Here is a 26578-nt window from a genome sequence, read left to right on the forward strand (position 1 = left end):
TTCCTTCCCCTGGCTGCACCAGCTGGCCCCACCCCTGCCACTGCCACTGCTTGCTGTCTGTGTGGCACTGCTCCCCCCTCCCCCCACCATTCGCCTCCCTCTGCGGGCGACAGGCATGGGGTGCAATTGCTTGGCTGGCCTGGGCCTCTGCGGGGCGATCACTGGCCGGCCCTGCACACCCACCAGAGTGTCACTGGCTGGTGGTCTGGGCCTCCCTCTTTGATGTGATCTATCACAGAGCCCCTCCATGGCTGGCCTGGTGCCAGTGCCTGTCATAGCGTGGTCATCTGGAAGATCGTCAGGATGATCGTTCTGCTGTTCGGTCATTCGGTTGATTTGCATATTACACTTTTATTATTATAGATGTTTTCTTACAAAAATGACACATATTAAATATAGACAGTTTAGGAAATACTGATAAGCAAATAAGGAAATAAAAATTGACCATACTTTTGCTACTAGCAAGAACTTAGATGCCAGTGGCATCTAATACTTTTCTGGTCCTTTTTCTTTGCATAGATAATACAGCTATAGGTAAAATTTTATTTTTTTAAGTTTGCAAACTTTAAATCTTCTGTAGCCTGTAACAAAAGAAAAATGTGTTTGTTTAGGAGTTTCAAAGCAATTTGATATTGTCTATAAGCACTGGGTGTGAGTGTGTGTGTGTGTGTGTGTGTGTGTGTGTGTGTGTGTTTGCAAGGTTTAAGCCATATTACTGGTACCCACAACTCAAACACTTGCAGTAAAATACTGTATTTGACTGTAGCATTTTGTTCTTTAAATCCTATTAAGGGATTTTGACATTTTAGAAGCTTTCAAACAGGAAACATGTCTCCCAGGGAAGATTATTCAGCACTATTTGAAAAATGAAAAGTGAAAGTGAGAGTTAAGATAGGCAGATTTAAGCTTTTTCTGAACCTACGGACTCAATATGGAGTTTTCTTCCTTAGGCACTAATTGCTATCTGAATATTTATCTATCTAATCAGAATGAGTCTGGCTCACCTAGATAAGAGTATTGGGATTTTTGAGGTGTTTTAAAATAGCTTAGTGTTGCAATATTTGTTAGAATTTTTGCTTTGTCAATCATTTTAATTGTCTCTTTGCTTTGGAAATGGAGGTGGTTTACTTTTTAAGGTGATATATAAGGTGATATATTTTTTTCTTGAGGTGGCTCCCTAATTTTAATTGTAATACCAGTTCTTTTCATATATGCTTTTGTATGTGTGTAAATATAATAACTAATATTTGTATTTGTAGAGACATTTTAAGGCTTTGTAATCATGAGCCTAAAAATAGTGGCCCTTGGCTTGGTTCCTTCAGTTTCCTTGATTGATTCTGTTCTTTGCATTTCAAATGCCTTTAAATGTTTTTTGTTTTGTTTTGTTTTTTCTCATTTCCATTTTCTTTTCTTTTTTAAATTAAATCTTTTTTTAAAAAATATATTTTATTGATTTTTTACAGAGAGGAAGGGAGAGAAATAGAGAGTTAGAAACATCGATGATGAGAGAAACATCGATCAGCTGCCTCCTGCACATCTCGCACCGGGGATGCGTCCGCAACCCAGGTACATGCCCTTGACCGGAATCGAACCTGGGACCTTTCAGTCCGCAGGCCAACGCTCTATCCACTGAGCCAAACCGGTTTTGGCTTTAAATTAAATCTTTATTGTTCAGATTATTACATTTGTTCCTCTTTTTTCCCCCCAACTCCCCTCCTCCCAGTTCCCACCCCACCCTCTGTCCTCACTCCCCACCTACTGTCCTCATCCATAGGTGCACGACTTTTGTCCAGTCTCTTCCCACACCCCCACACCCACTTCCCCCCCGAGAATAGTCAGTCCACTCCCTTTCTATGCCCCTGATTCTATTATATTCTCCAGTTTATTCTGTTCATCAGATTATTTATTCACTTGATTCTTAGATTCACTTGTTGATAGATGCGTATTTGTTGTTCATAATTTGTATCTTTACCTTTTTCTTCTTCTTCCTCTTCTTAAAGGATACCTTTCAGCATTTCATATAATACTGGTTTGGTGGTGATGAACTCCTTTAGCTTTTCCTTATCTGTGAAGCTCTTTATCTGACCTTCAATTCTGAATGATAGCTTTGCTGGATAAAGTAATCTTGGTTGTAGGTTCTTGCTATTCATCACTTTGAATATTTCTTGCCACTCGCTTCTGGCCTGCAAAGTTTCTGTTGAGAAATCAGCTGACAGTCGTATGGGTATTCCCTTGTAGGTAACTGAGTTTCTTTCTCTTGCTGCTTTTAAGATTCTCTCTTTGTCTTTTGCTCTTGGCATTTTAATTATGATGTGTCTTGGTGTGGTCCTCTTTGGATTCCTTTTGTTTGGGTTCTCTGCGCTTCCTGGACCTGTAAGTCTATTTCTTTCACCAGGTGGGGGAAGTTTTCTGTCATTATTTCTTCAAATAGGTTTTCAAGATCTTGCTCTCTCTCATCTTCTGGCACCCCTATCATTCTGATGTTGGTATGCTTGAAGCTGTCCCAGAGGCTCCTTACACTAGCTTTGTATTTTCAGATTCTTTTTTCATTTTGCTTTTCCGGTTGGGTGTTTTTTGCTTCTTCGCATTTCAAATCTTTGACTTGATTCTTGCGCTCCTCTGGTCTGCTGTTGGGAGTCTGTATAATATTCTTTATTTCAGTCAGTGTATGCTTAATTTCTAGTTGGTCCTTTATCACAACATCGAGGGTCTCATTAGATTTCTTGAGGATCTCACTACATTTATCGGCAGTCTCTAGAAGACTCTTGAAAGACCTCAAAAGTGTGGTTTTGAACTCTATATCCAGCAGCCTGCTTTCCTCCAGTTCTGTCATTTGTGTCCTGTTTCTTTGTCTCGGCATTTTTTATGCTTCGCTGTGTCAATAGAGTGGCTTTCTGTACTAAGTGTCCCAATTACCTGAGGTAGACACTCTTGGTGCACCCCCTTGTGGGCTTTGTGTGCAGTCTTGTTTTAGTTAAGCCTTGATTGTTGTAGGTAACACTGGGAGGGATTTGACCTCCAGGCCAACTGGCTGTGAGAATCAGCTGTGTCTGCAGTGAGAGAACTTCTGTTCTAGGGAGGTGCTAATCTAGCCTTTGCCAGAGGCTATCCCACAAATGCCTCTGGGCAAGGCTTGGGCAGGGCGGGTCCCAGGGGATCAACAGGGTGGGCGGAGCGAGCAGTTATGGCTGCTCTTAGTCCGGTCCCCAGAGGCTCTGCTTCTCAGTGTCTCAGCAACCGCTGTAAACCTCGGAGAGAAAGCTGCCCTTGAGTTCCAACCGATGCCAGACAGTCCCGCTTCTCCCATTTGAAGCTGGGTCCCTAGAGACTTGCCCGGAACTGGAGCTCAGGGCCTGAGCCTCCCTCCCGATTGAGATAGACAACCGCGCCCTCAGCCGCCAGCCAGCTCTGCACGCACCTCCGAACCTTAGTATTTCACTTCCGCACCGCACCTCCTCTGAGTCTCGGTATGCTTTTCTCTTTCCTTCTAGTTGTGGAATTTCCACTCAGCCAGCCTTCCTGTGGTTTTGGGTGATGTCCTTTCCGTCTTTTAGTTGTATTTTTGAAGTGGTTGTGCGAGGCAGCAATCTCCGATGTTTACCTATGCCGCCATCTTGGTCCCCCCCCCCCCCTTAAATGTTTTTAACTATATTTTTAATTGACATCTTTCATATATAGTCACCAACTGAAACTGACAATTAATAAAATATGTTGATAGTTGTAACATGGAGAGGGAAAGTGATTAATACGGTTGCCCATTAAAGTCTTCTAAAACCAGTGACTAGTCAAATTATTCAATGTAGTAATTGATAAATGTTTATATATTGCTCTGTAATAGCAAATTTCTGATAAGGTAATGTCTAATACTGTGTTTTTCTTTGAGCAGATCATGACAAGATGTTTAAGATGAGTGAAAAAATCTTACTCCTATGTGTTGGAGAGGCTGGAGACACTGTACAGTTTGCAGAATATATTCAGAAAAATGTGCAACTTTATAAGATGCGAAATGGTGGGTAACACTTAGAAAGTAGCTTTGGTTGGTTTGTTTTTAACTTTGAACTGAATTTTCTCTACTGGCAGTTCTACACATGAGCAGACCAATGTCATAGGTTTATTTGAGTCTTCCTATTTTTGAAACCTTACTTAGACTCTTCTTCAGATTGTAAAGATTTTTCTATAAAAATTCAGAAAAGGGAAGCATTATAATTATCTTCCTTATCTCTAAAATGGAATTGTAATATTAATGAATAGTATGTATGAAAATGCTTTGTAAATTTAAAGCTCAATGTAATTGTAGGAGTTTTACTATGTCATAAAAGAGTCCTGCCTTGCCTCTTCAGCATGTTTTTGTGTAGGAAGATAATTACGTTTTTTGTGAGATGTTCCGTGAGTTCTCTTTGGGGCTAATAAACTTTTATCCACTGGGAAAGCCCCCCTATCAAATAGTATTAGCCACTAGTCCTTTGATCCAGGAACATTTATAGTGACACTTTAGCAGAAAGAACCTTACTTCCAGTTACTTCACAGTTGAATAACACTTTATACACAGCACTGGTATAATGTGGAGCTGTGAAGGGACTTAATTTCACTATAATTGTATGACTAGATATCCATTCGTGTAGTTTTTTAGGCAGCAAATTTAGCATCATGTATTCAATTCATAAATATTTTTGAGGGCCTCATCTGTGTTAAGCATTCTGCCTAGTACCACAGAGAATTCAAAGATGAGTAAGACTCAGTCCCCACTAGTCAGGAACCTAAAGCATGTGAACTTAGACTTAAGCAAGTAGAATCTTTTAAGAATTATTTTTTAGTGGTTCTACTTTATGCCTACATGGCAGGTGAAGGATGCCAATAATGTTTCTGAACTACAGTAGTTACAACAGTACTTAACTGTCTGTCCTGGGAGAGGGAGGAACAGTAAACAAGAATTGAGAGAGTTGTTTGTTACATAGGTTTTAGGATCTGAAGTCTGAATAATACAAAAGTCACATGTGGTTAAAATTTAAACTCTTTAAACCCTTAAATTACCTATCAAGCATAATTTTGTGTGTCACCTTACATAGTAATTCTTATGCATATTAAAGTTTAAGAACTGAGCTAAAATAAGGGAAAGAGAAAAATCTATATGCTGTGGTCAGGCATCAGACTTTTCTGCCTTTAAGATAACTGTCAAATCCTTAATTGTATTTAGGAGATTTGGTGGAGAATTGGAAAGTATTCCTGCTTGTCCAGAGTTGCTTCCATTATGATTTAATATGAACTAGTAGATTTGTGAGGATGAAATTTATTAATATATGTGAAAGCTCCTAGCATAGACCCTGAAACATAACTGTTCAGTACATATTTGTAAAAATTTTAATCTAAATCTTCCTGATATGACATTGTTGTTTAAAATGTTGTGGGGAATAATCTAATCACATGCTGGAATCGAACCCAGGACCCTTCAGTCCGAGGGTAGATGCTTTATCCACTGAGCTGCCTAGCTGGTTTGGTTCAGTGGGTAGAGCGTTGGCCCCCAGACTGAAGGGTCCTGGGTTTGATTCCATTCAAGGGCACTTCAGTTGCAGGCTCGATCCCCTGCCCTGGTTATAGTGCATGTGGGAGACAACCAATCGATGTGTCTTTCTCACATCAATGTTTCTCTCTCTCTCTCTGTCTCTCCCCTTTTCTTCTACTCTCTCTAAAAATCAATGGAAAAATATCCTCCAGTAAGGATATTTTTTTAACAACAAAAAATTTGGCATCTCAAGACCTCTTTCCTGTTTTTTTTTCAACACCTATGTATTTGTATTTTTTTTTCCTTCTACAGAGGAAACCACAGTCTGTTGATAAATAAATAGCTTAAGCAAGGCTGTTAATTTGATCTCACATAGAATAGTTAAATGTCACCTTGGTTCTGTTTTGTATCCAAGAATTACTGTCAGTACTAATCAGCTATTTCACAACTGTTAGATGGGGAAAGGGACAAGAAGTAAGATTGTACTCCTTATTCTGTGTACTTTATATATTCTCGAGTGTACAAAGGGTACACTCCTATAAGAAAAGGAGTAGTGGAATGATTTGGGGTACTGTTATTCCTTCTGCTTTACTATAAGTATGACTGTTTATCTCTTGTACCAGGTTATGAATTGTCTCCCACAGCAGCAGCTAATTTCACACGCCGAAACCTGGCTGACTGTCTTCGGAGTCGGGTAAGCAATATAGCAGGCAGCCTGGGATAAGAGCAGAAAAATCTGTGCTTCTTTTATATTCCATTATATATGAGTAGTACTTTTGCCATTTTTTGGCTTTCCTGAGCCCTTCCCATTGCTACTCATTCATTATTTAGTCTTTTTAGATTTGTTTTCTCTTTCTATGTGGTTGCTAATTAAAGCCTAGAGACAAATATAGCCCAGAGAATTTGGATGGTGCACACTGACATGAAGTCCTGTGATAGCTTTTTAAAATTCTTCTCTTTTTGTAAAATACGGTTTTATTGACTTTAGAAAGAGAGAAACATCATTTGGCTGCCTCCTACATGTGCTCTACTGGGGATCGAGCCCAAAACCAGCAACCTCTTGATGTATGGGACAATGTCCAATTCATTGAGCCACATGGACTGGGCTTAAAATTTTCAAACTATTTTTATAGCAAACCATGTTGCTTAATTCCTGTGGTTGAAGATCCCCACATGTTAGTGGAGATGAAATCTTGAAAATAATAATGGAAATTTTATCTTGAGGTTGTCTGTGTCTTTCTATGACCGTTCTTGCCAAAGCACACAGAATTATTTCTCCTCGCTCATTGTGGCCTTGTTGCTATCTCATAGTTATCTTTGTTCCATCGATAGCATGTTAAAAGATGCAACGCAACATTAAGTTAGGGATTGAATGCATTAAAGTTTGTGCAGGGTGTGCCAGGAAAGTTCATATGATTGCTAAAGGTGTGTGTTATTTCCTTCCCACAGGGACTAAGTGAATGGAGCCTTACCATGTGACCTTACCCCCTGTGCCTATTTACTCAGCTATGAAATCTAGATAACTTCCTAACCCCACAGGAATGTTAGGAAAATGAATGCTTGTAAATCATAATATTTAGCATTCATATGACTTTTGCCCAAAGCATTTTGCTTAATAATTTAATCTGCTCAATATTCCACTGAGATACATAGTGGTTAATTCTCTATCACTGTTACGGAATGGAAGGTACAAAGTGGCAAAGGGACTAGCTCCAAGTCACATAGTGTTGGCAAAGCTACACTAATGGTGCCATAATTACTTGACTGTTCTGCCTTAATCAGCTCCTTGGTTTTTCAGTAGTGTTTCTAAAAAATTGGTGCTGTTCATATTTTTTATTAACGGTTTCAGTTATCTGCACTTGCTTAAGCTGAGTTATGACAGACATCTAAACAAGTACACATGTTATTTTTTTTAAGTTAACTTATTATCTGTAAACCAGTTTATTTTCTAGGGCCTAATAATACTGGATTGAGGGATTTGTGCAATATGAAGGATCATAAAGTTTAAAGAGAAGCCAGAGACATGATAGGTTGGGAGGAGGAGACAGTTTTATATACTTTGTTTTATCTGGGTGAAAGGTCAATGGCCTTTTCTTAGTCACTCCTTCATGAGAAAGGAAAATGGGTCAGATCTGATTTCTTTTGCTACCCAGAAGTTCCTATAAAATTCATTAGGGTATGCTGTGGGTTTCTGTGTAAAATATTCCTTTGACTTGTCAGGCAGAACTGGAATAAGAATTCCAGCTTTGGGCACAATAAATACTTTTTCACAAATGCTGCACATTAAGTGAATTAAGCTTCTTTTAGAATTAAGATAAGAGTGGCGATGTGCTTCATGCAAATGTAGTGAATCCAGTTAATCTCCTAGCAGAAATGTTTGATGTCTTAACAAACAAATATTCTGTATAGACAGTGACATAGGGCTCTAGTAAATATTGACTACCTCTGCCCTGCGTTTCTAGGTCCAATCCCTGCTCCCCCACACTATATCAAAATAGGTTATTCTAAAATATGAATTTACTAGTCACCTGGTGCACAAAATTTGTGTACATTAAAAGGGAATTAATTAGAGGAAATATTTTAATACTGTTATTTGCCCTTTCTCTAGAATAGAAGTGTCAGTGATGAAAGAAAATTAGTAAAATGTATATGAAAATCTTCCTCCTGTCAGATCTGGGGTGCACCACGGGACCCAGAGTCAAGTCCCCACCTACCTGCATGTACCTCGAAATTGCACAAGACCCAGACCCAGCCGGCCCCACCCCCATTGGGCGAGATCCAGACCCAGCCGTCCCCACTCCCCTTTAGGTCCTCCGGCCTGGTGCCAGGCAGGCTGCACGGCCTTAGGTCCCCCGTGGCTGGGGGCACAGCCTCAGGTCCCCCGCCCTGGCCTGGTGCCACACAGCCTCATGTTCCTGCTGATGGCTCGTTACAGCTGATTATGGGAACCCTGCCTCTGCTGTGGGCACAGCCATCTTGTGACGGAGTGATGGAGTGAGGGTCAATTTGCACATTACCTCTTTATTATATAGGATGGTTTAGTAATTTTATTCTGGGGAGAAAGGCAATGATAGTTTTCAGTCTTCCTGATAAGTGCAAGGTCATTAGATTTGGAACATTTACACAGTCACACCAGTGAGGACATGAGATTTATTTAATATTCATAACTTTGCCTCTATAGCTGAAATTGTTAGATTTCCAGTTAGTCATGTGTGTGTTTCCTATGGGAGGACATTTATTTATCATAGAGTACATAATCTTATATAAACTGGTTCCTTAAGAGGAAGGCAGGTTAGCATGGTAGTTAAGTATAGTCTCTAGAATTAGACTGCCTGGGATTAAATGTGTGCTCACTGACTTGCTGGCTGTGTGTCCTTGGACCGATGCCAAGCTTAATTTTCCTACTTACAAAATAATAGCATTACTTCATAGAATTATTATAAATATTAAGTGGGGCCCTAGCTGGTTTGGCTTGGTGGATAGAGCGTCGGCCTGCAGACTGAAGGGTCCCAGGTTCGATTCCGGTCAAGGGCACATGCCCGGGTTGCGGGCTCGATCCCCAGTGGGGGGCGTGCAGGAGGCAGCCAATCAATGATTCTCTCTCATCATTGATGTTTCTATCTCTCCCTCTTCCTTCCTCTCTGAATCAATAAAAATATATTTAAAAAAAATAAATATGAAGTGGGATAATCATGCAAAGCTGTTAGCATAGTGTATAGCATATACATGTAATTAATAAATCACTTGCTTTTTTGTTGCTGAAATACTTTATTTCTCTAAAATATATTTAGAGAAAATAGAAATAAACCAACATTGATAATCTATTATGTGCTAGACTTTGTTTTAGATCTACTCAGTCCAGTGTAGTCATATGTGGTTATTTATATTTAAAACAATTAAAGTTAAATAATATTTAAAATTTACTTCCTGGGTGAGGGTCTCCTGACTTTTGAATGAGGTAAACTTTTGTTTCTATAAAAAAGTATTTGTTCCTCAGTTACATTAGCCACTTTTCAAGTATGCAATAACCATATGTGGCTAATGGCTACCATGTTAGACATTGAAGATAGAGAGCATTTTTATCATCATTCTTTTGGACAGTGCTATTCTAAGTAGTTATATTTGTGATCTTATGTAATGTTTATTATGACACCGTAAAATGAGTATAATTCTCATTTTACTTACAAGAATACTAAGGCTGGTTAGTAAAGAGGTTAAATATTTCTCTTATGTATCCAGATATATCAAGGCACAAAAGACTGAGAGGTAAGATTCTAAGTTCAAATACTATTTTATACTCTCTTCTATATTAGTTATTGAACTAATGTTTGTGCATTTGGGAAAACATAAAATGTTCAGTTCTATTAAAATGCCAAGCTCTCCATATAGGATTATGTGGCTAAGGTATAGATATGTACCCATTGTAGGTATTCAATAAATTTGCCAAATAAATGTCATCCAATTAGGTTCCCATATACCACTGAAAGTTTTATTGTGCATTCATACACTGGAAGGGAATTTTATTAACCTGTTTTTAATGAATGGATGTTACTTCATGAAAGAATTAAAGATCTGAGCCAAAACCGGTTTGGCTCAGTGGATAGAGCATCGGCCTGCGGATTGAAAGGTCCCAGGTTCGATTCCGGTCAAGGGCATGTACCTGGGTTGCGGGCACATCCCCAGTAGGAGATGTGCTGGAGGCAGCTGATCGATGTTTCTCTCTCATCGATGTTTCCAACTCTCTATCTCTCTCCGTTCCTCTCTGTAAAAAATCAATAAAATATATTAAAAAAAAAAAAGAATTAAAGATCTGAGATCAGCAGGAAGAGATAAAAACCACAGATTCAGGGAAATATAAAGAGTCTTCAGTTTAGTTTTTATTTAAATGCATGTGTACATTCAAGTTGGTCTGTTCCTGTTTAGATCCTAAAGAGCAGGAAAAAGCACTAATTAGGCTTTTGCGATGGGTTTGACTCCCCAATTTTGAATATTTATGAGGCTTTTTTGAGCATAGGTTTTAAAGGCAAATATGCCAGATTCCAGTCTCTTCTCTGATTCATACTCTTTGTATGATCTTGAATAATTATGTTTGCTGAGTTTCACTTTTTCATCTGTTAAGAAGGAAGGGGTGATCAAGTATGGCAAATTAGGAGAACTGAGAATTAACCATATATATATATATATATATATATATATATAGAGAGAGAGAGAGAGAGAGAGAGAGAGAGAGAGAGAGAGAGAGAGAGAGACAGACAGACAGACTATGCAAATTAGGCCAGGACGCCGGTAATGGGTCACAACCAGACAGGAGGAGGTTGCACGAACAGGTGAGGCCTGGAGCGGAGGAGACAGACACAGGAGGGGTTGCCTGAGCTGGCACAGCCGCTCCAGAGGCCCAGAGCGGACTCAGGTAGGAGGCCAGGGGGTGCCTAAGGCGGAAGTCAGGCGCGGGTCCTGGCTGCCCTTGGCGCCAGTCAGGCCTGACTCCCGCAGCAGCCCATGGGGTGCCTCCTCGCATGGCGGGAGGCGGGGCTCCTACTTGCGCAATTTCAATTGTGCGCTGGGCCTCTAGTTGGTTTAATAAAATATACTTGGAATGAGTGAATGATGCCTCCTTGGAAAAATAGTAGATATTTAATAAGTGACTCCATCATTTAAGAACTGCTGTTTGGGTTTTTAATAGGATTATTTTGAGAATTTTGTGATGACTTTTAGGGATAGTTCACACGAGGCTTGTTTAAATTCTCATTATTTGATTATTTGGCTATAAAAAGGAGAGTGATAAGCAATGGGGCCATTTGTTGCTTAAAATGAATTATGTGGCACATTTGGTATAGCCCATCTTAATGCCTTAAAATTTTTCTGTTATTATCTACCAAGATCTCTATTTTAACATATGTGGAGACTGAGATATGAACCAGTGAAATCTAATATCCTTGGAGAATGTCATGTTTGTGGCAAGGCTTAGAGCAGCGATTTTCAACCTTTTTCATCTCATGGCACGCATAAACTAATTATTGAAATTTTGCGGCACACCAAAAAAATACATTTTTTGCTGATAGGATAAAAATAGGTTACTTTTGATTCTTTCACACTGAGTGGTTGTTATTGTGCTGATTGTTGTCATTCTTTAATTTGACAGCCTAAGGGAAAAGATGTCAGTGCCTCTGACAAAATAGCTAGTTAGTGCATGTTGTACAACTTATTTCGGCACGCAGTGTGCCTCTTGGGGCACACTGGTTGAAAATTGCTGTCTTAGAGCAGAATGCTGGCCTCCATTGTGTGTAATCTTCAGGGCTTTCCTACTGCTACTCACTGGCCAAAGTATTTTCATAGCTCTTTTTCTGAAGTGCTAGGTGAGCCTTTAGTAATTTGTCTTTTTATAGGGCTAGACTTGTAAATGAGTAGTAAGTAAACAATAGAAATAGTAAGTTGGAAAAACGTATCCAGGCTTGTATAGTGGTTTTTAAATTTTATTCAAGGAAGCTGCCTCAGGAATCTCACCAAGGAAGGCCAGTGTGGCAAAACTTTAGTTCTGCTTCATATAGATCAGCTCAACTTGTATCTATTTTATGTATTAGGATTCCGTTCATAATTTTATTTGAAAAAGTGGCTTCACTATCCCCTTCCCATCAAAGGTTAAAAACTAGTGGTATAGCTGAAAGAGCCTTGCACCAAGAGGTTAGCACTAGCTCTCCTGCAAACTAGTGGAACATCTTAGGAGAAAGAAATAATTTGATTGGATAATTTTTTATGGTTTCTTCTGCCCCTCCAAATAGTATGATTTAAAGATCTGCTGTCAAGACCATAATTAGACTTGAATTTGTTTTGTTTTGTTTTTCAGTGAAAGGGAAAGAATGTGTAGGAAAGAATTTCAGGTATAATTTATTTCCAGAAGTGACCATGACTTGTCCCAGGACTCTGGCCTGAATTTAAGTGTGTTTGGTCTAGTTCAGGGGTGGGCAAACTTTTTGACTCAAGGGCCACAATGGGTTCTTAAACTGGACCAGAGGGCCGGAACAAAAGCATGGATGGAGTGGTTGTGTGAACTAATATAAATTCAAAGTAAACATCATTACATAAAAGGGTACGGTCTTTTTTTTTTTTTTTTTTAGTTTTATTCATTTCAAATGGGCCGAATCTGGCCCGCGGGCCATAGTTTGCCCATGGCTGGTCTAGTTAATAGGCATGTATAGTATGCTCCTATCCTGGAAGAATCCTATTGTTTTGAACCTTCTATCTGACCACTAGCGTTATTGTCCTCTTGCCTTTGGTGGCTCGCACAAAGACATCATCTGTTTATATTGGTATAGTGAGGTCATGTGACCTTAAGAACAGATGGCCCAGGTGAAACTTGACTTTTTAGGTCTTGTCCCCTAAATACGACCAGCTTTTGTTACATGTGATTAAAATGTCACTAACAAGGCTAATTTCACATGCTGTTTGGCAAATGTGGTTAGCAGAATGTGACATGACACAGCACTGCCTTCTTCCTCAATGTGCCATCTCCCTTGAGGCCTTATCTCCCCTACTCGCCCCTGTCTCACTCATGCCCAAGCTTGCCTTCCAGCTCACCTGCTCCAGATGGGCGGCACAGTGGGAGGACACTGGCAAAGGCAGATGTGTTTATTTTCCGGAGACAAAATGTTGTGCTGCCGCAGATGGCAGTGCCTTGAAGCAAATGGCAGCCTTTGACACTGCTGCCACATAGCCTGGGCATCTTGACAGACAGAGCTGGCTTACTTTTGGTGATGGGGAAATTGAAAAAAGAAAATCAAGATGCTCATCGTAAAACTCATGGAATTTAGTACAAATAGCAATTCTATTAGTCCTGGAGAGCAATTTTCTTTTCCCTGAGACTGCAGTTAGTATTTTCACAATGGGCCAAAAGTTATATGTCTGTTAATTATTTTTGTCTCGTAGCCTTAATAGGACATAAAGTAAAAACTGAAAACATACGGCGATGTTTAGGTGGGTATTCAGTGATATTGCAAAACACTTGTGCATCCCAGGTCATATCTCACAGGAGTCTCTTAGGATTGGTTGTAGGTCATGTCTGCCCCATTGGAGATACTGTTCTATTATCCAAAGGCCCAGGGACAAATGTGCCTTGAAATTGAGATGCCTTAATTAATATGACAGTACTTTATGCTTACAATGTTTTTCTACCAAGAAGAATAAGAATTCTGATAGCTGCCCTTTTAAGCAGTTTGCTTATGCTGTCATTAGGGCTTGACATAAGATATTTAGGAAGATAAAGACTTACATGTTGAATCATTATACTTACTTGTCTCTCTCCTAAGAAAAAATGGCTTAAGAAGATTCTTCTTTGAAAGTTACTGGCTTTATCAGGAAACCTTTTATTTCCTTCTTTTTAAAAAATATGTGCTGTTTTTCCCAGCCCTAGTGCTGATAGAGTTAGGAGTTTGCAGGTGTAAAGTCCTCCCCCTCCCCTTCCCCATCTCTCTCCAGGGGGTTATATGTGAGAAGGTGTTGCTTTCTCGCTCAGAGAGCATATATGTGCTACCCTGTTGGATGCCTGCTGTGAACAGAGAGAACCCCTGTTCTGGTTGAATGGAATGATGCTATTGGGTGGCTGGGATTATGCAACCCCATAATGCCAAGTATCCACTTAAAGCATCTTTCCTACCCACAGTGGAGGTAGAGCAATATAGGTAATTGGTCTAAATTTGTATTCTTTTGAAACTTGTGTCTTGAAAATTATATGATTTCCTATCATGGTATGGGTTAAGCCAGGAGCAGCAAAGTACTGAGCCTGCTTAGTAAAAACATACTGTTATTTTATTCATTCATTCATCACCCAAGGATATGTTCTTATTGATTTTTAGAGAGAGAGGAAGAGAGAGAAACATCAGTGTGAGAGAGAGAAACATCTATCGGTTGCCTCCCATATGTGCCCTGACTGGGTTAGGTTTGTGCCCTAACTGGGAATCATCCTGAAACCTTTCAGTATACGGGATGACACTCTTAACCAGCTGAGCCACGTGGCCAGGTAACATGCTTGTAGTTTTTAAATGTTTGCCATTGGAAGTTCCAGTTTACAAGAACTTTTTTTTTTTTTAATATATTTTATTGATTTTTTACAGAGAGGAAGGGAGAGAGGGATAGAGAGTTAAAAACATCGATGAGAGAGAAACATCGATCAGCTGCCTCCTGCACTCTCCCCACTGGAGATGTGCCCGCAACCAAGGTACATGCCCTTGACCGGAATCGAACCTGGGACCCTTGAATCCGTAGGCCGACGCTCCATCCACTGAGCCAAACCGGTTAGGGCTACACGAACTTTTAAGATTGCTTTAAACCAGTATCCTGGCCTGTGTGGGCATGCCCTTACACACTCACAGATACAAATATACATATACCCTGGCATCTTGGTGCCTCTTTATCTGCCCTGGCCCAGAACCATGCAAGGATATGAACCCAGGGGCTGATTCCAAAAACTCTGTGAGATTTTCTTTATTCTCTCCTAAAAAATAAGTATCTAAAATGGAAGACAGCGGGGTCTTGGATGGGGAAAGAGTTGACTGCTTTGTTTCTTGACCTGGGAAGTAGTTACATGCATATTCACTTTATTCCTTAAACTGTATATGTATATTTTATGCATTTTTATATGTATGTGTTATTTCATTTAAAAAGTTTAAAAAAATAAAAAGGAAGGATTAAAGGACATGAAAGCACAACATATTTTTTGAAAGTTAAAAATGAATAAAGTAAGTTCATGGAGTACTACTTAGCTATATAAAAAAAGAAAATCTTAACTTTTAGTGGCAGCATGGATGGATGTGGAAATTATGCTAAGTGAAAGAAGCGAGTTAAAGATATACCTTAGGATCTTACTTATATAAGGAATCTAATCAACAAAATAAACAAAATAGAAACAGAAGCATAGTTACATAGAACACACTGGCAGCTGTTAGAGGGGTGGGAGATTTAGGGGCTGGGTGAAAAAAGGTAAAGGAATTAACCAAAAAATATACATGTATGACACATAGACACGGACTACAGTATAATGATAGCCAGAGGGAAAGGAGGGTGGGAAGAGGTGGAAGTGGACAAAGGGAGGATAAATGGGGATGGAAAGAGACTTGCCCTAACTGGTTTGGCTCGGTGGATAGAGCATTGGCCTGCAGATTGAAGGGTCGCGGGTTTGATTCCGGTCAGAGGCACATGCCTGGGTTGCGGGCTCAATCCCCAGTGGAGGGTGTGTGGGAGGCGGCCATTCAGTGGTTCTCTCTCATCATTGATGTTTCTAGCTCTCTCCCCCCTCTTCTTTCCTCTCTAAAATCAATAAGAAATGTTCTGGGGGGAAAAAAAAGGAAAGAGACTTGACATTGGGTGGTAAGCACATGATACAGGGTGCAGATGATGTTTTATTGAATTGTACACTTGAAACCTGTATGGTTTTATTAACCAGTGTCTCTATAAAAAAATTCAATAACATGAAAATAATAAAATTTAAAAAAGAAAGTTAAAACTTAAAAATAAGTTTAGATTTACCTTTATTTTTGAGTATAGACGGTAGAGCAAATAGGATTAGCTAGACCAGAAAGAAAAGGGAGAGGGAATAGTAATTATCTGTGATTCTTTCTAAACTAAAATAACCTGCCAGAATTTCACATTTCCCTTTCTCATCCTAATGTGTGCCATTCCCTATAATTGAGAAGTTCCATCGGTGCTGATATTCATTCATTCATTCAGCAAATCTACAGCCTGCATTGTCCTTAGGGCTATAGGAAGCAGAGGTGCAAAGCTCAGTGTGAGCCTTCAAGATGGGGAAATAGAGAAATAAACAGTTATTGCAGAGTGACAACTGCTATAATAGCCATACAGATGGATAGGTGCTCTGAGAACAGAGTCTAACCTGAACCTTGAAGGACCAGCTGTCAGTAAGGCAAAGATGAAACAAAAGGGAAAACTGAAAGCATAGACCAAGGAGGTGTACAAGAGAATGTGTTAGGGTTAGGCACAGTGGTTTTCTAATGATGTTTGGGGCAGGGTCAAATAGTTCTTCTCTGAGACTCCTACTCCTAATTTTTAATCTGTTTTAACTGGAAGGGTACTATATACAAATCAGGACTCTACTGATTGAATAACAGACATAAATAAATGTCTTTATATAGTTTTTATTACATAGCTAACATCCAAAATAAAGTAGTTTGTTAAATGCAGCTGAGGTTTTTAGGGGAATGGTAAGAGATTGAAACTAGAGAGGTCGTCCACGTTATGAAAACTTTAATGAAAAAGCTTTATGCTAACCCTGGCCAATTGCTCAGTGTTAGAGCGTTGGCCCATGGACTGAAGGTTCGTAGGTTCTATTTCAGTTCATGGTCCGTACCTCAGTTGCAGGCACAATCCTTGGCCGGGTTGGGTTGCATGCAAGAGGCTACCAATCAATGTAAGATCGGTGTTTCTCTCTTTTTGTCTCTCCCCCTCCCTTCCATTCTCTGTAAAATAGAATCAATGCAATAGAAATGCCTGGGTGAGGATTAACAAAAAAGATAAAGCTTTAAGCTAAAAGTAGTGGGGCTCTCTGGGAATTTGTTGGCTGTGAAGGGGTTCACATCAAACGAAATTTAGTTAGACCATTAGCTGCTCTTCGGTAGAGCTTTTGGGGAAAGAAGCAGGGAGACCAACGAGGAACTTCCATCCATCGAAGAAGCAGGAGTAACTTGTGTTGAACCTAGGTTGCTGATGGGGAGCACTGTGTTCTAATAGAGGGGGCCCTAAATAGTCTTCTTCCCAAAATTTCCTTAATAATCTTCATCTAGTTGCTATGGACATCTGAAACATATACAATCATATATAGTCTTTTTTTCCCCAGTGGATTTATTTACTTGTCTGCTTATTTTTATCCTCACCTGAGGGTATGTTTTTATTGCTTTTAGAGAGAGAGGAAGGAAGAGAAAATTTTGATCGGTTGTTTCCCCTTATGTGCCCCAACAGGGACTGAACCTGCAACTTAGGTATGTGTCCTGCCCAGGAATTGAACCCGCAACCTTTTTGGTGCCTGAGACCATGCTCTAACCCAGCGGTCACCAATCTTTCAGACCTCACGGACCACCAGTTGGCTACTGCTGCTCTAACCAATTGAGCCAGCTAGCCAGGGCAGCAGATGTATTTATTAACTCAGGGAGATGTGTCAGTGCTGATGTTCAACATAAATAAATACTCATGGGCATGTTTAGGATGTATAACTTAATATATGCCTTATGTAGAAAGCATATCTTCTGCACTTGAATTTTTGAGAACTGCCTTAAAGGTATATGGAATCTTAAATTTTCCCTGGAAACTGTCAGCTCATTAAAAAGAAGAATTCAAGTGGCCTTGTTGCAGACATCGTGTTGTTGGTTTTGCCATTGCACAATCAGCAATTTTATTTTGATGTTATTTGGAGAAAACAGTATTTTTGATTAGCAAGTAAAATTAATGTAGAAAACAAATACTGTGTTAACTAGTTGGTATAATAAGGCATCTGTGCCATGTTGCATTTCAACTCATTAAATTTCTAAACTTCTAATTACAATAAGATTACAACTTTAATAGGAGAACGTTCAAACTTGGGGTTAGTCATGGCTTTAGAGAAGTAAAATTTACAGAAATTTTGGAATTACTGAAGGGGAACTCTAAAATACAGTTTTGCTAAAAATTGAAATATATACAATATTTATTTATTTAGTTTTGCTCCTATAATTCAGATTCAGTTAACATTTATTAGTCACTTACTACTTAGTAGGCCATCTTCCAGGAACTTTAACACAGGGAGCACTTTTCATTTTTCACAGCTATCAGGCAAGCAGTATTATCTCTTACATTCAGGTGGACACTCAAGGCTCCAAGGCCAGGTGACTTACCGTAGGTAACATAAATATAAAGTGATAAAGGGCCTAGCTGGTTTGGCTCAATGGATAGAGCGTCAGCCTGCGGTCTGAAGGGTCCCAGGTTCAGTTCTGGTCAAGGGCACATGCCCAGGTTGTGGGATCGATCCCCAGTGGGGGTTGTGCAGGAGGCAGCTGATCAATGATTCTCTTTCATCATTGATGTTTCTATCTCTCTCTTCCTCTCCCTTCCTCTGTGAAATCAATAAAAATATATTTTTTTAAAAAGTGATAAAGGCACATTTGTTCTCAGAGCTTCATTGCTTTTTTCACAAAAACACATGCCTTATCTTACAACTTACAGCATCTCAAAATCATAGGTTATTCAAATAATTTGAAGGGTGTTTTTCAAATTTTTAAAAATGTTTTTATTGATTTCAGAGAGGAAGGGAGAGGGAGAGAGAAATAGAAACATCAATAATGAGAATCATCAATCACCTACCTCATGAACGTGCCTACAGGGGATCAAGTCCGAAACTCCGGACTTGTGCCCTGACCAGGAATTTAACCATGACCTCCTGGTTCATGGGTTGATGGTCATCCACTGAGCTATACTGGCCAGGCTAAAAAGTATTTTAACTTTAAAGTTTAAAATGTTGATTGTAAATACAGGAACATTCCTGAGCTTAAGTTCAAGAACTCAACCATTATAAGAATTTTTGCCAGTGTGTTAAGCAAAAACATTTGAACATAAGTTAATCATTATTAAAGAAAAATGAAGACTATTTTTACATTATGATTTTTGTATCTGCCAACATCAAACAGATATACTAAATATACTTTCAGAGAATGACCTAAGGCAGAGAAAAGAAAAGGGAAACCTTGGTTAGACAGTCTCACTTTCTAAGTAATGTTTCTTTTATTTTGTTTTGGGCTTTTGAAAATGAAAGGTTTGCTTCGTTTGAGAAACATGTGCTCCCTCTTTTTCTCAATTTAGTGTGAAAATTTATAAACATGGGCCAGTTTGGTTTTTAGTGCTACAAAATATAAATGTATCTGAAACAGGAGAGAGGAAAAAAAGCCAGACAGTTAGTTTAACTTAACTTCCTTGTTGTGAAGTTCAGTATAGTTTTCCAATCCTGATCAGTCATAGAATTAATAGGACACTGTTTTCACCTTCCAAATTCATAGCTTACTAGTTCACAGTCTTAGAGGGTAGCCTTCCTGCTTCATCTGTCTTTTTTTTTTCTTTTTTAAATTAAATCTTTATTGTTCAGATCATACAGTTGTTCCTCTTTTTTCCCCCCATAGCTCCCCTCTACCTGGTTCCCACCCCACCCTTTGCCCTTACCCTCCCCCCGCACTGTCCTCATCCATAGGTGTATGATTTCTGTCCGGTCTGTTCCCGCACCCCCCACACCCCTTCCCCCCGCCGAGAATAGTCAGTCCACTCCCTTTCTATGCCCCTGATTCTATTATATTCACCAGTTTACTCTGTTCATCAGACTATTTATTCACTTGATTTTTAGATTCACTTGTTGATAGATGTGTATTTGTTCATAATTTGTATCTTTACCTTTTTCTTCTTCTTCCTCTTCTTAAAGGATACCTTTCAGCATTTCATATAATACTGGTTTGGTGGTGATGAACTCCTTTAGCTTTTTCTTATCAGTGAAGCTCTTTATCTGACCTTCAATTCTGAATGATAGCTTTGCTGGGTAAAGTAATCTTAGTTGTAGGTTCTTGCTATTCATCACTTTGAATATTTCTTGCCACTCCCTTCTGGCCTGCATAGTTTCTGTTGAGAAATCAGCTGACAGTCATATGGGTACTCCCTTGTAGGTAACTGACTTTTTTTCTCTTGCTGCTTTTAACACATTGTATGCGGGAAACGTATTTATACATTTTACGTTGACTGGTAGTAGAGCACGGGACACGTATTAATACGTTTTTTATAGACTAGCGGTAGAATATGGGTAACGTATAAATACGTTTATTTTTATACCTTTTTATTGTTCTAAAGCAGGGGTGGGTAAACTTTTTGACTTGAGGGCCACAATGGGTTCTTAAACTGGACCCGAGGGCCGGAACAAAAGCATGGATGGAGTGTTTGTGTGAACTAATATAAATTCAAAGTAAACATCATTACATAAAAGGGTACGGTCTTTTTTTTTTTTTTAGTTTTATTCATTTCAAACAGGCCGGATCCGGCCCTTGGGCCGTAGTTTGCCCACGGCTGCTCTAAAGGGATGCTAACATGCAGATATACGAATTCCAAAGGACAAAATTTGGGTCTCTAACACATACAATGGTGAATTATGTATGTACTTCCAGGTATAACGGTAATCAATCTATTCAACTGCAAAAATGGCCCGCACCACCTGTTAGCGCGTGATAAAAACTACCCGCAAACAATGTGTTAAGATTCTCTCTTTGTCTTTTGCTCTTGGCATTTTAATTATGATGTGTCTTGGTGTGGTCCTCTTTGGATTCCTTTTGTTTGGGGTTCTCTGTGCTTCCTGAACTTGTAAGTCTATTTCTTTCACCAGATAGGGGAAGTTTTCTGTCACAATTTCTTCAAATAGGTTTTCAATATCTTGCTCTCTCTCTTCTTCTGGCGCCCCCATAATTCGGATGTTGGTACGCTTGAAGTTGTCCCAGAGGCTCCTTACACTATCTTCATATTTTTGAAGTCTTTTTGCTTTTTGCTTTTCTGGTTGGGTATTTTTTGCTTCTTCGTATTTCAAATCTTTGACTTGATTCTTGCAATCCTCTAGTCTGGTGTTGGAACTCTGTATAATATTCTTTATTTCAGTCAGTGTATGCTTAATTTCTAGTTGGTCCTTTTTCATATCCTCGAGGGTCTCACTAAATTTATCGGCGGTTTCTAGAAAATTCATGAAAAACCTTAAAAGTGTGGTTTTGAACTTTATATCCAGTAGTTTGCTTTCCTCCATTTCTGTCATTTGTGACCTGTTTCTTTGTCTCCGCATTTTTTATGCTTCCCTGTGTTGATAGAGTGGCTTTCTGTGCTAGGTGTCCTATAGGGCCCAGTGGCTCAGCCTCCCCGATTACCTGAGGTGGACACTGTTGGTGCACCCCTTTGTGGGCTTTCTGCACAGTCTTGTTGTAGTTAAGTCTTGATTGTTGTAGGTATCACTGGGAGGAATTGACCTTCAGGCCAATTGGCTGTGAGAATCAGCTGTGTCTGCAGTGGGAGAACATCTGTGCTGGAGACACCCTTCTGGGGCAAGACTTGCTTCAGTGGGGCTTTGGTGCTGATTGAGCCTGCCCCCCTGAGTGTGTCCCTTATGGATCTGAGGAGTTGTAATCTGGATGGTCCCACTCTGACCACTGGGTACACTGGCTCTTGGATCTCTAAGGAGGTGCTAATTTAGCCTCTGCCTGAGACTACCCAGCAGGAGCTATGGAGAGATCTGCAGATTCCTCTTCTTTGGGGTTTGGAGGTGCCCAGATGAGGCCCAGCTGTGAAGCAATGCAAGCTGCTATGGGGCCCTGGGCCGCCTTTTGGAAGTTCTGGGTCTCTGACCCAGCTGCAGTTTGTTAGGTAATTTTCAGATTGCAAGGGCCAGGCCTTTCATATGCAAAAGCCTCCGTGCACAGCTTGGGTGGGGCGGGGTCTCAGTGAATCAACAGGGTGGAGCAAACAGCTATGGCTGCTCCTCTGTCCTACCCTAAGAGGCCCCATGTCTCAGTGTCCCGTGGTAATTGCTGCAAGCACCTCAGAGAATGCCGCCCTTGAGTTCTGCCCGATGCCAGACAGTCCAGTTTTTCCCCGTATGAGTCTGGGTCCCCAGAGACTCGCCCGGAACTGCAGTTCAGAGCAGTCAGGAGCTTGAGTCTCCCTCCCAATTGAAAAAGACAATCGTGTCCTCAGTTGCCAGCCCTTTCCACGTGCACCTCCATACCTCTGCACTTTACTTCCGCACCGCACCTCTTCTGAGTCTCAGTGTGCTTTTCTGTTTCCTTCTAGTTGTAGAATTTCCACTCAGCCAGCCTTCCTGTGGTTCTGGATGATGTTTGTTTTGTCTTTTAGTTGTAGTTTTGAAGTGGTTGTGCGAGGCAGCAATTTCAAGTGTTTACCTATGCCGCCATCTTGGTTTCTCCATCTTAGTTTCTCCATCTGTCTTCTTTCACTTCTTCACCTGCTCTCTCTCCAGTCCTACCTCTCACCTTTCTCACTCACAGTCTCCTCTTCATACCAAATCACTTGCATTTCCCCTAACCTGCTCTGGTTTTCTCTAGTATTTGTGCCTTTGTCCATTCCACCACTTTGCTGATCATTCTCCCCTAAATATACTTCCACATTTCCAAATGGCATTCTTCAGAGACACTTTCTCTGTACTTTCCCTCACACATACATCACCCACACTCAGCTTTGTGTTCTCAAGGCAATCTGGGAATACCTCTGCCAATGTCCCTTTGTATTTGTTTTCTTCATTGCCTTCCACATGTAAACATAGGAATGTGTGTTTGTGTAAATGAAACTTTTATTTTTTTCATTAACATTTTTTATTAAATTCTTATCTTCTGAAAGAGATATTTTTATTGGCCCCATTTTCCTGATGAGGAGATGGAAGCACAGACAAAACAACAAAGTTCCCAGCTGGTAAGTGGAAGGGCTAGGATTCGAACCTCGCAGGCTGAGTCCAGAGCCAAAGATCTCTGCTGCATCAAGTCTCTGCCAGAAACAGGGAGCTTTAGGAGAGGCACAATAGGGCATGGTGGGAACTGTCACAAACAGTGACTGGATTCTGCTTTCCTTAGCTGATAGCCCTCCCACTTCCCTCAAGGTAAAAGCCCAGCAGGCCACAGGCCCTGCATGATCCCTCCCTGCCCTCACCTCACTCACTCAGTTCCAGCCACAAAGGGCCTGCTGTTTCTCCAATACCTGAGATACATTCCAACTTCAAGGTCTTTGCACTGGCTGGTCCCTCTACCTGAAACAGTTTTTTTAAAAATCCAGCAGGAAAACAAAACACTTCTGTGGGCTGATTGCTGTCTGAGGGAGGGCAGTTTGCGAGCCCACAGAGGGCTTGGTAGTAAATGGTAAATGAAACTTTTTAATTGGCTGACTCTTCATTCAGTCTGTGATTGCGGCTGTAAACTGTTTTCTCCTTTCAGCTACCTCTGGGCAGCTCAACTTAAGCTCATTGGGGCCACTAGAGTTTTTTCATTTGTTCTACCACCTTTCCCGTTATTGAGATTTCTTTTAACAACTCTTTCTCCCTCATCCTCTAGTCTACAAGTTAGTAATTCCTATCAGTTCTATCTTCTGATATTTCATGTCTTCTCCTCTATCCTTACTGCTTCTGCAGTGTTCTAAGACATGAAAAAGGCTTGGATTGGCAGGAGGGTGGGAATAGTTTTCACTGGCTCCTCCATGGATTATAGACTGAAGTTCATCTTCTTTAGGAAGCCAATACCAGTATTTGTCAGTTCCTCTCATTACATTTCCTCTCTGCTTGCTGCTGAAATTCACTAGATATACATGTCCCATATTCATCACTACCCAGATAGCTTATGTTTCTCTGTTTATTCATCACTACCCAGATAGTCCATGTTTCTCTGTTTATTGGCCTTCACATATGCTGTTTCTCCCATCTGGAATCCTTTGTACCCTGTCTACCTTTCAGATTCAGGCTTCCATCTTCATCACCTGGCATAATGCTTCTCAGAGTAAATGCCAAATAACATTTATTGAATCTATAATATATTCACATTCCAAATGCAAACTGAAATTGACTGGGGCATCTGTCCATTTCATAGTCTCAAAGAAATCTTGCAGGACTTGGTTGAAGTCTTAAGGCATAGTCATTGTTATTAGAAAAAAAAAAGGATTGATGATTTCCTTTAAAAAGGCTGTGCCATAGAGGATACAAACAATTCTGTATTGCTTAGGCATTAGGGATAGATAGTTCTTCCCCAGCCCCATCTCCATCCAGAGAACCATAATCTTTTAGTGCTAGAAAAGGTACTTGTTAAATCAAGTTGGATGTTGCTAAAATTTTTTGAGATCTTTTTGTTTGAAATGGTGAACATTGCACATTATACCATCAAACCCACCTAAAGCAAATAGCTAGTAAATTCTTCTTATCATTGGAAACTAGGGGCCCAATGCACAAATTTGTGCACCTTGAAAGAAACTGTGGGCTACGAGGTTGTGGTGGGCACAGGGGCGGGCCTCAGCCCATCCTCCGCACCCCAGCCTGGCCCCTCCTGCCGTGGCCCCCCAGTCCCCTGTCTGCCGGCAGCCCCACTCGCGCTGCCTTCGCTCCCACATGCTGATGGCACCAGCCCCCTTTGCACCCACTGACAGCGTGGAGCGATTGGGGCTGGTGCCAGCAGCAGGTGCAAGCAGGCGGCTGCCGGCCCCGATCGCCCCTCAGGAGTAGGGGGAGGTAGAGAAGGCCTGAGGGGTGATTGGGGCCGGTAGCCACCACTCGCACCCGCTGACGGCACCAGGCGCCAGCAGCACCTGCGAGTGCTGGGCAGGACCGCAGTACATGGGAGCAAAGAAGCCCCGCCTTGATCTGGCACCCCCACTCATCTGCTCCACCATCCTGCCGAGGCCGACGCCTGGCATGTTCCACGCACCCCCAGGTGGTCAGCACATGTCATAGCAACTGGTTGTTCCGCCGTTCAGTCTATTTGCATATTAGGGTTTTATATATATAGATAAGCTCTTGATTTAGAGTTCAGAGCACAAGTATAAGAAAAATAATTCATCCATCTTTTTTGTTAATGAAGTTGAAATTTTGGGCACTGCAAAGCAGTTAAGGGGTTGGTATCTATTTATCATCACATGTATTTATTGAGTACCTACTATATATCTTACATAGTTTTAAACCCTTTAGAGCAGTGGTCACCAACCTTTTGGACCTCATGGACCACCAGTGGTCCATGGACCACTGGTTGGTGACCGCTGCTTTAGAGGAGTCATAATGGTTGGATGTTAAACCTACCCTTTTTAAACTTAAAATATTATTGGTCACATAAGATGTAATGCATGAAATAGAGAACAATAGATGCTGGTATGCAAAGTAGTACATTCTGAAATATTTGAGTGTGAAACTGACATTTACATATTGAATCATATTTTCACACTAATTTCCATTTTGTAGAGGCAGCATGGTTTCCTAGAAAAGCACACAAGACTTGGAATCAAGAAGTCTGAATTCTGGAACTGACTCTAACACTAATTAGCTGTGTAGTTTAGGGCAAATCACTGTCTCTTCTTTGAGCCGAGTCCCCACATTTGTGAAAGCGATGTTAGATAAACTAATTGAGCTTTTAGGTCCCTCCTAACTATGAACTGCATTTTTGTGAAATATTCTCAGTGGCAAAGATCGAATTTTAGGCAGCTTTGACAATCGGCTGCACTAAAAAAAATAGCAGGCACTTCCCTTCAAAGCCCAGTCTTTGTGTAGTGTATTTAGAAATCTATTTATTAAAACACTGTCACCACTAGACAAGTCCTTTGTCCCATTAATAGTTCTGCATCTCCTTCCAAATTACTGTCCCTCCAGGAATGGAATACTTCGCACACTGCTTAATGTTCCAAGGTGCAGCATAGCAAAAGAAGCTGCACTGTTTTCCAAGGCACCTCTCAGCAATGTCGTTCTATTCAATTAGAGGTGGCAAAGGCTGGCCCGGCTCCAAAGGAAGACTGTCAGTTCCTCTCTTTTTCTGTGTCCACGCTCGGCAGGATGCTTCCTCACGCCCACCTCTCTCCCCCTTGCTGTGACTTTGGCTTCCGCCAGATGTCACACTGCTGCTTGTCACCACCCAGACTCTCATCACTGATTTTGTTGTTTCAGTGTATTTATCACAACTGTTTTCTTTAGCTGTAAAATTTATGGAATTTCACACTCTTCTTAATCACTACAGTGTTTCTTTTTCATGAAAGAGGAAATATGCAAGGAGTTGTATGCACAAGAGTTGGAGGGAGGGAAATGTTTCATTTAACTTAAGGACAGTTTACTTGTGTTTGCATATTAGTATATATTCAACATATTTTGTATTAATTTCATGTGTATAGCATAGTGATTAGGCAATCATATCTTTTACAAAGTGTTCCCCTTGATATTTCCAATACCCACCTGGCAGCATATATAGTTATTACAATATTATTGGCTATATTCCCTATGCTGTACTTTACATCCCTGTAACTATTTTGTAACTGCCAATTTGTACTTCTTAATCCCTTCACTTTTTTCAC

General features: G+C 40.4%; 1 protein-coding gene and 1 long non-coding RNA gene across 3 annotated transcripts in view; both read left to right on the forward strand.

Moving 5' to 3' along the window:
- The window catches only part of PSMB2 (proteasome 20S subunit beta 2), a 40143-nt gene that overhangs the window by 4539 nt on the left and 9026 nt on the right, over positions 1-26578 (forward strand). Inside the window, exons 2-3 of one of the 2 annotated variants that reach the window (XM_059690222.1) lie at positions 3887-4009; positions 6124-6194. The exons of the other annotated variant lie outside the window; for it this stretch is intronic. Of the exons in view, the coding sequence (XP_059546205.1) occupies positions 3887-4009; positions 6124-6194 (194 nt within the window). The remainder of the gene's footprint in view (positions 1-3886; positions 4010-6123; positions 6195-26578) is intronic. 2 annotated transcript variants of the gene reach the window in all.
- On the forward strand, positions 10303-19583 carry LOC132231325 (uncharacterized). The gene is made up of 3 exons (XR_009452026.1): positions 10303-12458; positions 12687-14557; positions 14793-19583. It is a non-coding gene; the product is annotated as an uncharacterized LOC132231325 (long non-coding RNA).

The sequence above is a fragment of the Myotis daubentonii genome, chromosome 3 (genome assembly GCF_963259705.1).
Source record: "Myotis daubentonii chromosome 3, mMyoDau2.1, whole genome shotgun sequence".
Lineage (NCBI taxonomy): Eukaryota > Metazoa > Chordata > Mammalia > Chiroptera > Vespertilionidae > Myotis > Myotis daubentonii.